This window comes from Dermacentor silvarum, chromosome 1 (assembly GCF_013339745.2).
Source record: "Dermacentor silvarum isolate Dsil-2018 chromosome 1, BIME_Dsil_1.4, whole genome shotgun sequence".
NCBI classification, from domain to species: Eukaryota; Metazoa; Arthropoda; class Arachnida; order Ixodida; family Ixodidae; genus Dermacentor; species Dermacentor silvarum.
The window spans coordinates 158,657,081-158,671,092 of record NC_051154.1 but is presented as its reverse complement, the minus strand read 5'-3'; the positions used below and the strand labels follow the sequence as shown (position 1 = coordinate 158,671,092).

Here is a 14,012-nt window from a genome sequence, read left to right as displayed (position 1 = left end):
GAGTACAGCTCGGGAGTGGGGGTTATCGGGTGAATGCCACTGCCACCATTTACAGTAAGACACTAGAGAGATATATGGAATTATAGGTATGGCACCTGAAGTCGTCAACCTGTGCGGGCACCACACAGCATTGGAGATCTCAGAGGTAATACATTTGCACATTTTATCTACAGTACATGTAGAGATAAGTTTAGCCAGGGATGTCCAATGACCATTTTTATATTAATGAGAAAACAATGTGATTGTCTGCTCAAGTGCAGAGGCCAACAAAATCAATCTCATTTTTTTTTTAATTTAGTAACTTGTCCTCATGAAAAAAAAAAAAGGAAGAAAAAACTACCTGGTTTGCCAGAAGCAATTTTTGCGGATTTTGACAAATACGCATTTTGCTTAGCTCCAAAAGAAAATGCGTTGTGGCCATGGCTCTAAGAGTGTTTAGTGACAGACTACGTACGGGTCACTAGCATTGATTCCAACTGATTATTACTCCGGAGCATCACCGCTAAGATAAGGAGAAAAAAATGTTGCAAAAATAGAACATTGCACAATATTACACAAAGTTAATACTGTAAACTCTTGTTAACTCGAACTCTGATGTCTTGAATTATCGGATAAGTCGAATTTTTTCCCTAGCACGGTGTCAACTCCGTGGGTTTTTCATAAAAACCCCTTATCTTGAAACGCCACTACACCGAACTCCATATATCTCGAAACCAACACTGCGAAAATGCTGAAAAAAAGACAGTACTGAAATGTTCTTTTGTACTTTTTGTGCAGCTGTGGTATCACCAAAAAGTGAAACCAGGGCAGGTATTTTGTAGCGATGCCTTTTGTGATGCTAATGCTTTTTAGAGCTTTTCGCGCTTGGTCAGCGGTCAGAGCAACGGTCCGCTCACGTTATCAATGGGATCAGCTGGCCGTGAGCAGTGGATGATAAGACTAGCATAGAATTAAGCATAACGCATCGCTACAAAATACCATTACAGGCCTGCAATTTTGTCCCAATACCTTTTGCTTGATTCTACTTCACCCTCATCTACAGTTCTCAGTGGGCTGATCCCATTGATTACGCGGGCGGAGTGTCGCTACGACCGCTGACGCACGCAAAGAGTGCGAGAAAGAGTAGCGTCGGCCAGAGGCAAGCGGGCCGCCACTTGTAAACACGCCAGCCACGCACAGCAGTGCCTTGATGCCCGGTCCCCGAGCACGTTCGCGAAATTGTTAGCATGACTCGGTTTTGAACATGGTGTCAACATGCATCTGTGTTTGCGCTTATATATGCGAGGTTCGCCATTGCCTATCGCTTTGAGGGTCGAATTTTTTTTGCCAAATGCGACCCCCCAGGGTCGATTTTTTTTACTGCGGATTTAAATTCTTCGAAAGAACTTATTTCGAAAAAAAAAAAAATCATCGTAATTTTTTAGGGTGACCGTAGAGTGACGAAAAAATTGTTTGTGTTGTAAAATAGACAATGTTTATTCATGAATAAGAAGATAAGCGTACTGAAAAATGGTTGTGTCCACGTCTGGAAACCGAAACAAGTCAGAAGCCTTCGTCTTATCGCCAACAAGGTGCGATAGAGCTTTGTGGCCTCCAAAAAAAGAAATGCAAGAAAGGCAGCATCATTTGTGTATACACGCACCTGCCCGGGAACAGGTGTAAACGTCCCGCGGTGAGTGACAAACGATCGAGTAACAAGGGGCCACCCATTGAGAGATTTGAAACCAGACAGCCATCAGTTTAGCGTGTGCAACAAACGGGAGCCGCCGCAGGAGAAAACCGAAACTTGCCGCCACCGCGCGCGCGCCCGGATGCGCGAGCGATAGCCGACGCACTGATGCTGTTAAAAAAAAAAAAAAAAAAAGCCCAGAGAGGCATCGATGCAACTTAAAAATTCCATGTGCACCTGTCAAGCGGCAGCACACGCCACGCAAAAGAAATGAGAGAAAGAGGCGCGCTTTTTAAATGTACAAACAATGACGTACATGTACGTCATTGACCATTTTGAAGGTGTTCGCGGAGGGCTTACATGTACGTCATTGACCCTGAAAGAGCTATATATGACCGACGTGTTGGTTGCTGGGTCGCACATAATATCGCAACAATCATCTACTAAAAGTACCACTCCTGGTACATTGCGCTTTTGTGAGGAAGTTGGCAGTTACCGGCACCACATTGGAAAGGCGCCATGTTGGCTTTACACGGTGGCTATGCTAATATTTTCATGAATTTGGCTATCTCGAAACACCGCTTATCTTGCCCTTTTTTCCAGTTTTTACTGCTTCAAGTAAACAGGGTATTACTGTATTTTTTTTCTCCGCATCTATAAAGAGCAGTTTTCAAGTTTTACCAGCCTGTTGCTATGAAAATCGTTCAAACTTAAAGCAAATATCTTTGCCCTCGTTGGGATTAGAAACCTACCAGTGCTTTGGCATTTAGTGAATTAGTGCTACTTTAAAAATTTATTTAAAAAGAAAGGTCATCTTTGATTCTCTTAAAAATTTCACAAATTAGTAAGTTCATGAACTAACTCAATCTGGAAAAACACATCGTATTATGTGTTTCATTGTGGAATTAAAAAGAAAGAATTGTGATCAAATAAACTGTACCACCGTTGAAACATCTAAGGTTCAAGTGTGCTCGCTGTTGCAGGCTCCTTTTCCTTACAATGTGAAAACATGGTTCGGAGAGCACAGATTTACAAAACAGAAAATCTTTGGGTGAAAACAGTCGGCATGTTCCTGAACAGAGATAGCAAAAATTGTGCCTGGGTGCTATGACAAAACAGTGGGGCAATGTCACATGGTTTGGAGGGCTTGCTCTTGATATCCGGCCTTTAAACACATCGCTTGCATGCAGTTAAAAAAGAAAAAAAAAAAAGAGTCAAGAGGATCTGAGACCAATTTTCTCAGTTGAACGCAGAAATGTAACTTGATCAATGAGGGAGCGCGTAGTGGAACATGCGGTACCCGAGTGGGCCAACACCTTACTGGGCTGCACATCGCTAACGGCAACTGGGAAGGAAAACCCTATGCATTTTTGTCAACGGAATTGAGATTTCATCTTTTTGGCACCATATGTGTACAAGTCAATAAATTAGAATACATTATTACTAGGGCGTTTGACAATGAACCGGAAGACTGAAATTGTATATAAGTCGCCAACCAATTTTCCGGACTTCACGGGGACCGAAAAATAGTAAAAAAAACTCGTTCACCCTAAAAAAGATTATTTATTAGGCTTAGAGTGGCAAAAAAAAATATTTAATAATGCCGTGCCTCATACTACGCTTGGACGCGATCAGATTTTCTTGGATTTGCCCAAGACTGACGAAGTCTCCGCATACAGTCAACAAGAGCGATACCGCGCTGGCGATCTCCGTTAGCAGAGATCGCCATGGAGGTCAAAGAAACGAGCCCCGTTCATTCGCACGTCGCCTCCGCGATCAGCTCCGGCACTCCCATTTGGAGCGTAACTCAGCGGAGAAGTGTAATCTTGTTAACTCTATGGCTCAGAAACGGCGCGCTGCCAGAGCTGATCGTGGAGACCACGCTTCACACAACATGGCTCTCATGAAGGCACCGGAGGTGGCGCCAATTACACAAATGCGAAGCTGCACACGTCTTCGAGGTGCACGCACTACGTGCAAAATAGCAACCGAACTTATAAAAATAATAATAATCAACGGAATTCGCAATGTGATATGACGATAGTGCTGACCGAAAAAAGAATTAAAAAAATTACACCATCTTCCCGAGGGGAACCATGGGCTGATGCGGAGCATCGCGGTTGTTATAACGGCGTTCACGCGTCGCGTGCAGCATCGGGAGCAGCCTCTCGATGTTTACACGTAGCTTCCTGTTCTCGAACTTCGGGTTCCGCCGCTCGCTTCGTACGTTTGCGTTGAACTTCACGGTCCCGTACCTCAGGTTCTGCTGCTCGACGTTCTCAAACCGACGCTGCTTCACATTGCCAAAGCTTCCGCTGCTCGACGTTCACGAACCAACGCGGCTTCACGTTCTCGAAGGTCGGGTTCCGCCGCTCGCTTCGTATGTTTACGTTGAACTTCGCGGTCCCGAACCACAGGTTCTGCTGCTCGACGTTCACGAACCAATGCGGCTTCCCGTTCTCGAAGCTCAGGATCCGCTGCTCGACGTTGACGTTTCGAAGCGGCTTCGCGTTCTCGAAGTGTGGAATCCGCTGCTCGACGCTGACGTTTCGAAGCGGCTTCGCGTTGGCGAACTGAATCTAGATCCGCTGCGCGTCGCCGACGTTTACGTTCTGCGTCGCGAGCTCTTCTCTGCGCAGCCTTGCCTTCAGAGGTGCTCGCGGTTCTGTTAATGAACTGGCTGCTGCTGTTTGAAGATGTGCCAGACAGTTCGTTGACAGATTCGTTGGCGTCCATTCAGCGCATCGGAGGGAGCAGCGTGACTAAACCGAAGCAGCAACTGAGGCAGCGGCGCATGCACCAGGTTTATATAAGCAGCTGGCGCGGAGAGGAGGAGGAGAGAGAGAGGCGCGCATGCGTGCGCTATCGCACAGGTGGCGGATGAAGACACGGAGGGAGAAGCGCGTTATCGAACAGATGGCGTGGAGAGAATGAGGAAAGGTGCGGACGGACGCCGCCGCCGCCGCGAGACAGGCCGCCGCTATAAGATGCTCTGCATCTAAAAAGAAGAACTGTCGTCCCCTAGAGTTTTTTCTCAGCTAAGGAAGAGTGGGCATGGCCTCAGAGACCAGGAGATGGTGCGCGCTCTTTATTGATAGCGTGTGTCTCCAAATCTGGGAGACGCTTGGGAGCCAAGCCTGGGCAAGGCAGCGGGAAATCCAACATGGCGGCCTCCAAGAATGAGTAGCGTGGCTCGGAACGAGCGATTTAGTCCGGAAAATCTAATTTTGGGGCCTAAATTCAGCTGAAAAATCAGTCGCAAAAATGCATTAGCTCTATGGGAACCCTGACAGTGCATTTATGAAGTCCGGAATATCCAACAAGTTCGAATTTCAAATCCGTCCGTGACTGAGTGTGTGTGTGTATATATATATATATATATATACACACAGTAAAACCTTACTACAATGAAGTTGAAGGTGGAGTCAAACTTAATTTATTGCCCTCACATTACCCTCAAATCTGATCGCTCTAAGGGCGGGGGGATGTAAGTAACCAGAGAATAAGCTGATACAAAATCCTGTAATGGCAAATGCTGCAGGATCCTGCAGGCAAAATCTGCAGTGCACAGGCAAATGTCCGCAAAAGAATGATCGTGCAACGATCAATAAATTAAATTGTGGGGTTTTATGTGCCAAAACCACGATGTGATTATGAAGCACACCGTAGTGGGGGACTCCGGAATAATTTGGACCACCTGGGGTTCTTTAGCGTGCACCTAAATCTAAATACACGGGTGCTTTCACATTTCGCCCCCATCGAAATGCGGCCGGCGTGGCCGGGATTCGATCCTGCGACCTCGTGCTGCCCAACACCATAGCCACTAAGCAACCACAGCGGGTTGCAACGATCATGCCAAGTGCAACATTCCGATGATTAAGGCAGCATGGGACAAAGACAAAGACAAAGGGTGACAATAAATAAAATTAAATCCACTGTTATTCTGACAGTCAAATGCATCCCATCTTTGACATTTGAATCATCCAAACACAATTTATGTTCAATATAATAACACAAGAAACAGCACAATTTTCAGTCTTGAGTCTAGAGTTCCCGCCGACAGGCTTTTCTGCCGTCTGTGCATAGCATAGAATGGGATAATCCTTGATTAACAGAAGATTAGTATTGTATTTACTTGCATAATGACGGCACTTTTTTTTTTTCAGGAAGATTTTCACAAAGCTGGGGGGGGGGGGGGATGTTCATTATGCAGAATAAAATTCGCAAAGTGTTTTTTTCTGCAGCCACCTCTAAAAAGTAGTATACACACGGTATGATATGGCATCCGATGTGCCAAAACAGCAGCCGGATTCGAGGCATTTTGCCGTGCTGTAGTGGCATGCGTCGAATCTGACACTATGGCATGGCAACGCCTTGGGTTGGGATGCCATTCCGGCACATCGGACGCCGTATCGGACGTTGAAAAATACCATGTGTCTCCTACTCTAAGGCAGCAAGTTTGGGATGCATGCGATCATTATGCGAGGAAAAGCAAAAACGCACTTTCTGATTGGAAAACTGGGGGTGCATTCAGTACGTGAGTGTGTTCATTATGCTAGTAAATACGATATTTTAAACACAGTAAAACCTTGCCAATTTCGATTTCACGGGACCGAAAGAAATGTCCGAATTAACCAAATGTCAAATTATCGAGGGTACCAAGAGAACAATAAACAAATGCTTAATACATCAACATGATTTTATTTACTGAATGAATCAGCATATCCTGTTTCTACTTTGCACAAAAATAGTTTGGAAGCTGAAATGCTTGTCATCTTGTGACTGATTAGCGGTCACACTGGTGAAGGCCTCGCGACTTCTTTCGCATTGCGGCCGTGGTGCAAAACATGTCTTCATCTGAGACATATTTCACTACCACGCACATCCCGATTATTTTTTGCCAGTGAGCTGGTCAGCAACAGATCAGCCGTCTATTGTGATGTAGCTGGAGGATTTGATGTCAGCGTGCGGGCTGCAGTATCGCCTATGCATTGCATCGACTCAAAATGAAACTATTGCTCGCCGCAACCGCTGCAAATGAAACCGCGGTCGCTACTGATGCAATTCTGAAGGCATGCAGTCAATGTACACCGAGTCAAAACGAAACTACCGTTTGCCGCATCCACTGCGGATGAAACCGTGGTCGCCATCGACGCCATGATCCCAAATGCCAACTACGCAGTTCTGAAAGGATGTAGCCAACGTGTCCACCAAGTCAAAATGGAACTACTGTTAGGCACAACCGCTGCATACAGAACCGTGGTCACTACTGACGCGATCACACATGGCGACTACACAGTTCTTAAGTCACGCTCCCAACATGGTGTCATGCATGACCAAAGCACTCTGGCATTTCTGCCGTTTTCCGCTGATGAATGGCAATGCAGAGTCCACCACTTCGTTTCAATTGGACGCTAACACCACTTTTGCTCTCTTACGTCACACATTTATGGCACTCCGAGGTTTGTTTGAATTAACTGGTGTGCAGCTAAATATGCCCAAATTAACATGAGTTTGATGCCATTAAATATTGCACATGCCTGCCGAGACCAGAGGACGAGTCCTGATTATCCGGTTTTCCAAATTAACGGGGGTCAAATTAAGAAGTTTTACTGTATCCCTAATTACCTACGACAATGTTACTCAGCTGCAGTCCCTTCATCAAAGGAAGCTCCAATGCATATAGGATATTTACAAAGCGACTAGTATAAGTAGGGTTACAAGGAGCCAGAAAGTGCCTTTCATCACCTACAGGGTGTTCCCTCTCTTTTCATGATCCATATTACACCTTCTTATACATATCAGACAAGTCTGTAAAGGCTCGAGAGACTTCCTTCATTGTTTGATTGTGACCGAAAATAGTTCGTACTGTATGAATGAACGAGATAGGTATGCATAATGTAAATCGATGCTAAGTATGAAGTGGAAGTATGAAGCATGCAGGAAGCTGCCGCTGCCCACGCAGGCAACATCAATGCTCCATTTCTTTACAAGTAATAATGCTGTGCTTTCACTCTATGTTTTGCCCTGTGGTACAAAAGATGAAGGTAAAGCATAATCAATGCCAAGGATTTTACAAAGCTGCTGGATACAACAAGCCAACATTTTGAGTGGAATTGTTGGTTCACAGCTGTACACAGAGCAGTAATGCTTGGAAATGGTATTTTAATTATGATAGAGCAACTGAACATGTTCCCTTACTTATTTTAGCATTGTATCTTGTCTCTTTATTCCTAATCACTGTTTTGTGAAATTTGTCCCATTCTTTATGTCCTTTAACATACAAAATGCAAACCCAGAGAGAAAGTAATCTGAAACAAATTACTTGCCTTTCTCAGGAGTTACAGCCGCCTCTCCGAGCAACTCCATCTGGTCTTCCAGGCCATTAATCAGACTCTGAAGGGCTTTGTCATTCACAGGAAATTGCTGCAGATTAATTATACTTCAGTGAAACAAAAACAGTCAGGAGAAAAAAAAAACACAAAAAGAATAAATAAAGCTACTGTAAGAGACAGTGAAGGAAGATCCAAGGGTTGTGTAAAGAGGCACAGAACTTCATCTGATCTGCATGGCTTCACTGTGGCACAGGCAGGAAAATCAGCGCACTGAAAGCTTGCCAGAGACAGCAAATGCAGTGCTGCACTTGTGTTTCTGTGCAACTGTTCATTGGGAACTCATGAATACAGTCAAACCTCCTTATAATGAAACGGGATATAACCAAGTAAGTGAAATTCCTCTTGAAATCTCCACAGAGATTCATACTGCTGTATATGTAATAATGAATATAAGGAAGTAATGCTGGCTCCACATTCAACTTCGTTATAACGAGGTTTTACTGTATTCAAAATTGAAGGTACAAATCTTATAATATATAAATATTTGTATTCAGTTCGTACACCACTTATTTGATAGCTTTCGAGTATTCAACTGGACAAATACAGTAGACTTCTGTTAATTCAACTCTGGTTATTTTGATCCCAACCAAAGGTCCTGGCCGGCGGCCATGCATTTCTATAAGCCCAAACTTTCGTTATTTCGATCGTGAAATTGGCCTTCGCCAGATAATTCAAACTTGACCAGTCAGCATGCGCCTTGCCTCACCCCTATGGTGACCCTAATAGCTACACCTTTAGTAGCAGCATCTGTCTAGGCGAAGCTTAGGGGACAGTGAATGCGCTGTCATCTCTTGTTGAAAACACGTATTTTGGCCCACCCTAGGAAGATTTTCAAGATAACCGTGGCTCCCCAATGTTTGTTTACAGTATTTATCCGATTCTAAGACTAGTTTTTTTTTTTCAATAAAATTTGTTCGAAAATTCCCTGCGCAGTGCAATCGAACATGAAACCAAAACCTCCTTCAAAACGTCATGCTTTGCCGCATAATACGGATGTATTGTGGCAAAGCAGACTTTAAAACCACCGCATGGCGAAGCTGACATTAGGAAACCAGTTGCCATTGTGCAACAATTTTTCTTGCTAGAAATTCGGGTGCACGTTAGATTTCTACATTGTTTAGGAGCTTTAATATCATTTCTGTGTTAGCTTACTACATTGGACACATAGAAAGCGGACGCGCGTTTGATTCGGGGACGTGTCAGAATCGGGCAAATGCTGCCAAATAAATGAGCAGTGTGTTCTGCCGTTTTTTGTGCATCTTGTTTAATTCGATCCGCCACACAATTTGACCGATTTTGTTGGTCCCGTCAGGGTCTATTTAACTAAGGTCAACTGTATTCAGAACTAACTGAATTGAGTGCTACCTTTTGTTTTCTCTTAGCAAGGCACGTTGATACAGCAGCATGGCAGCTCTGGGAAATATTTATTGTTATTGCTAGCAGTGCAGTAGTGGGCTTAGCTTTATGCATTTGTTTCTACTGATCTACAGCTGTGTACCCAATGGCTAATTTCAAGCTACTTCCCACATATTTGTTATAGCAAATGCCATGATTAGAGACAATTCACACAGCAGAATGCTTGTGAGTGTAAAGGTCATTTGACAGCCAATGCACACAGCACGGCGTAATAACAGATGTGACAGCCGATAGATCGGGCAGCCTCCCAGCAAAAAAACTGCCTTCCCACACCTGGGCTCAGAAAACCACCTCCATGCAGAAAACCCACAGGTCCTTTTTATGGTTTATTTCCAAGTGATGATCATAGTGATGCTCATTGCGCTGTTTCATTTTGGTAAAATGCTATTGCTACTCTTACTTCACTCGTTCACAATTTATCTTTGGGGTGCTTGCTGCAGTCCAGGGCTTGCCGTGTGATGACAGGCACATGACTAAATGCATCCAAGTAAAGGAACGTTTGCAGAATAATAAATGTGGCAGTAAGGCCAGAGGGCAAGAGTGAATTATTCAATTTTCCGAATTAACCAGTCTTTAGTGCAATGAAAGTCTATTTTGATTTATTCTTGAACAAAAGCAAATGCTTGCAGTGCTCCACCAGCACATTTACAAAATGCTGATAAGCCAAGCGATCATGAATAACATGAGAATAGCACACGAAGCCGTGAGTTCATGACATGAGCGCGCATGTGCAGTAATTCAACACGGCCACAGTGAGATGGAATATTGACACAATCGCACAATTTTTAATTTCTTTCTAGGGGTTCTTCACCAATGCACAGTGGGTATTTGTATCAGCTTTGCTAACCTGGTCACAACTCTCACCCCCCATTGCAAAGTGCTCTGCGATCGTCCCAGTCTCCTTTTCTTGTCCCTAGTGTTTGCTGGTGCCGTATGCAGGCAAGCGAACAGACAATTGTTATAGCTACGTAATGTTTAAAACAAAGCTATTTCGGCTCCTCATTCTAGATTAGTATAGCAAAGCTTTACTGTAAAGTCAAACCTCTATATAGCGAACACGATATAAGGAATTATTGGATACAAAGGAAACATAAAATGTAGTTGGTGATGCTTTATTTCTCCTACTAAAACGAAATTGAAAATTTGGGATCCGACACAGTATCGGTTATAATAGCAATGCAAATTTTTGTTTGCATGTGCCTCAAAATATATATTCTGGTAGCAAAAACATCAAATAAAGTGGCCGACCAATTTTTCAGACGCCTGATTTTTCGGACTTGCAAGATTCCTGTGGCACCACCACTTACCCCTAGCACCAACATATATAGGACAATAACTGAAATTTCAGACACCGCACAGTGTTTCAGGCATGAAACACTGTGCTGGCACAAAAATGCAACTTTGTTTGCTGACTTCCTATGAAGCGGCACTGGTTATGCCTAACGGCCTCATAAGTGCAGCTGTCTGGGCTTGGTTGGACCACAGATGGCAAGCTAATGTGCCTAGCCAGAGTGATAAGACCAATTACACGGTTGTGTATTTGCAGCGGTGCAGAGTGCATGTAAGTTATTGTTGTTTCTGTGCCTCGTATCAGCACGGCAAGATGACTATGAGTGATCAAAATTTGCAGACCTTTTGCTGGCTCGTTGGAGGCACCCCACTGGCATTTCTTTCGCATAGATCTGACCACACAGACTTTCACCCTCACAGATGTCTGTGTGTATGCTTCTAACGAATATAACATATAATGAATGTATATTAATTTGATAGCGTTAAAGACCCCATGTCACATAAAATCTAGCATCGGCGTCTGCGGCACAAAAAATCATCCCGAACCACCCCGACCACGCAGGCCCTCCCGCGTGGCACAGAGGCGTTGGTGAACTAATCAAATTTCTCAAAGATGCGTCAGAAAAATTGTAAAGTATGACGTAACCACAACTTACAGACGTGATAATGTCGGATTGTAATTAGAATATATGAGAAAACATAATTCTCTTACGCGGAAACTCAAACACAAGCCCCTTTTCCAGCATTTCTACCACTCATACAGCGGCGCGCCACAGTTTGTTCCTTGCAAGAACACCCTCCAGATGACGCTCGCCTCCTTGGCAGCCACATGCGGAGGCGAAGTTGGAGAAAAAAGAAAGCTGCAGTTGCCCGGAAGCCTGATAAGCAACCAGGGATCTTTGAATGCTACCGCGTTCCCTTCTTAAAGGCGAAGCTTAAGCGTCCTCCAAATTTTCAATTTCCAATGCAACTTTGTGATAACAAGGCTGGACTGTAATATGCATTGAGTATTTCAAGCACTGACCAAAAAAATTTATGAAGTGCTGGTCTTACCGAGTCTCCAATTTCTGGTGACTTCTTTAATTCTTCCCGATATTCATCCTGAAAAAATCAACAAAAAGAAAACTTCATTTTCAAGCTGCTCGAAATATCAGAAAAATTTGCATCTTTAGCTAGAAATAGCCACCATTGCAGCTGAATTAGTAGGGGAGAGAGAAAAGCATGTAGAGGTTGTAGGTTTGGTTCTAAGTGGCAGCAGGTTTTTTTTCGCATTCTAACTTCAGACACAGCCCACATGCAGCAGCAAACTTGGAACAGCAGGGACTGACAAACCACCCACTGCCAATAGATTGCACTGTCTTTTTCAGTGACTTTGCTCCTGCCGATTTCACCTGCTTCAGGAATTATACTGAACCAACTTGCTTAAAGCAAGTACCCCACTAGTCTACAGCATCTTACACTGCCTCAAGAAGGCAGTGCAAGTTCCACATAATTGCTATTTTGCCCATGCATGTTTTTTTTTAAAATCTTCAGTTAATTAATCAAAACTTTGAAAACTTTTTTCGCAGAAAGAACTTATTTTTCGTTTAAAAAATGATGCAATATTCATATTATTGTAGAACGAGCCCAAATTCGTAAACTTTACGAAAAACTCTGGAGAGTTGGCAGGTATGCTTTGAATACAATTGAAGTGAGGACTGCACTGAAGGCTTGCAGGACAACTGTGGTTGCAGCGCAGAGGCACCAATTCTTAAGCGAATGCAAGGAGCAGATAACTTCTCAACAATTTCCACCCTTGAAAAAGGCACCCTATATAAGAATTTGTCTTTATTTATTATTTAGCCAGTCTCGCCTTATTTGCATCAGTTTAAAACAATGTGCGGTGCTGTAGTAATAAACTTCTCTCTTTCAACCAAAACAATGCTGCACGTGCATCTGGTGGCATGCTGTTCTCATTTTATTATTATTATTGCTGTTGTAGTAGCTATCAGCCAACCTTCTTCTAGGATATTTTGTTCCCTCCATCCCATTCCTTGCAGAGTAGCATGTAGGTGAATATACGCTGGCTAAATTTTTTTTTTCTTGAAGCAACAGAAGGTGCCTCAGCTTTTCAATAAACAGCTTTCTCCTTCTCTCTCTACTGTTGTTGTCATGGTGGTTAGACAAATGGAAAGCAGCTTATCATTTACAAGCTACTCAATTGTCTGGACATCCACTTACAAATGATATTACATACACCTACCAAATAATGGATACGAGTCTCATTTTTTAAAAAGTGGACTCCACCAGAGCTTCATATTTCACTTTGTTTAGAAATAAGAAAGTATTCTATATTCGATTCGATATTACATAGTCGTTTTTCTCAAATACTATTTGTATTCAATTAGAAAATCTCACTATTCGAATATCACAAAAAAAAATAATTATGCTAGTTTATCCAATAAAGCATATATAAAACTGCACAAATAAAAAATTTCTTGCTTTATTGCCACCTAAAAAAATTATTTGCTTGTTTTTGCTTGAAATAAATCACAAACAATTTTAAGCCGCAAAAAGAATTGTGACCCTGGGGGCATTCATTAAAAAAAAAAAAAAAAAAAAAGTGACCCTCAAGGGGTTAATGAAATACAGCTTATAATGAACTCCATTTCCCTTCTCCATCTATTCATTATAACGAGGGTTTAGTGTATTTTTTGTATCATAAAGCAACCAAATGTATGGAATTCTTACCGCGTCTCTAATTTCCGCCAGCTTCTTTAACTTTTTCTGAAAAATAAAAAATTACAAATAAGCAGGTCACTGAATATTTCTAAATTCTTTCCATCTCCACTAAAAAATAGCCACCATAAAAGATAAGTTCGTAGAGTAAAAAAACATGTGGAGGTTGTAAGCTTGATTTCCAGTGGCAGGGTCCACAGTAGAAGCTCTGGCATAAATGGGCGCCCCATCATATTCACATCACATCGTCCGAGACCCTATACAGTTTCTAAAAACCTCGTTCATACATATTGAGAAAAAAGCTAGAAAAATGTACTAACCGGGAAAATGTATGATCCAAAGTCACTAAAAGATCTGACAGACTCAACTGTAGTTGACATCTATGTAAAGCAATTGTTGTGCAATTCGTGCTAGCCTGAGACACCAACGCCCGCTGAGCTAGTGGGGTCGAAGTAGTCCGAGACGTGCGCTGTCGTTTTTGCGGCTTAGGCAAGCTTATGTTTGCGCTCGTTGAATGCGGCCTG

At 43.0% G+C, this 14,012-nt stretch overlaps 1 protein-coding gene across 6 annotated transcripts in view; it reads right to left on the bottom strand.

Annotated features, from left to right (window-relative positions):
• Positions 1–14,012, bottom strand: part of LOC119436287 (protein virilizer homolog) — a 259,809-nt gene that overhangs the window by 55,414 nt on the left and 190,383 nt on the right. For 5 of the 6 annotated variants that reach the window (XM_037703092.2, XM_049656719.1, XM_049656715.1 and 2 more), the window contains 3 exons: positions 13,501–13,536; positions 11,824–11,871; positions 7,999–8,095 (listed from right to left, as the gene is read on the bottom strand). In XM_037703092.2, coding sequence (XP_037559020.2) covers positions 7,999–8,095; positions 11,824–11,871; positions 13,501–13,536 — 181 coding nt within the window. The remainder of the gene's footprint in view (positions 1–7,998; positions 8,096–11,823; positions 11,872–13,500; positions 13,537–14,012) is intronic. The other variant, XM_049656721.1, reaches the window with a different exon arrangement.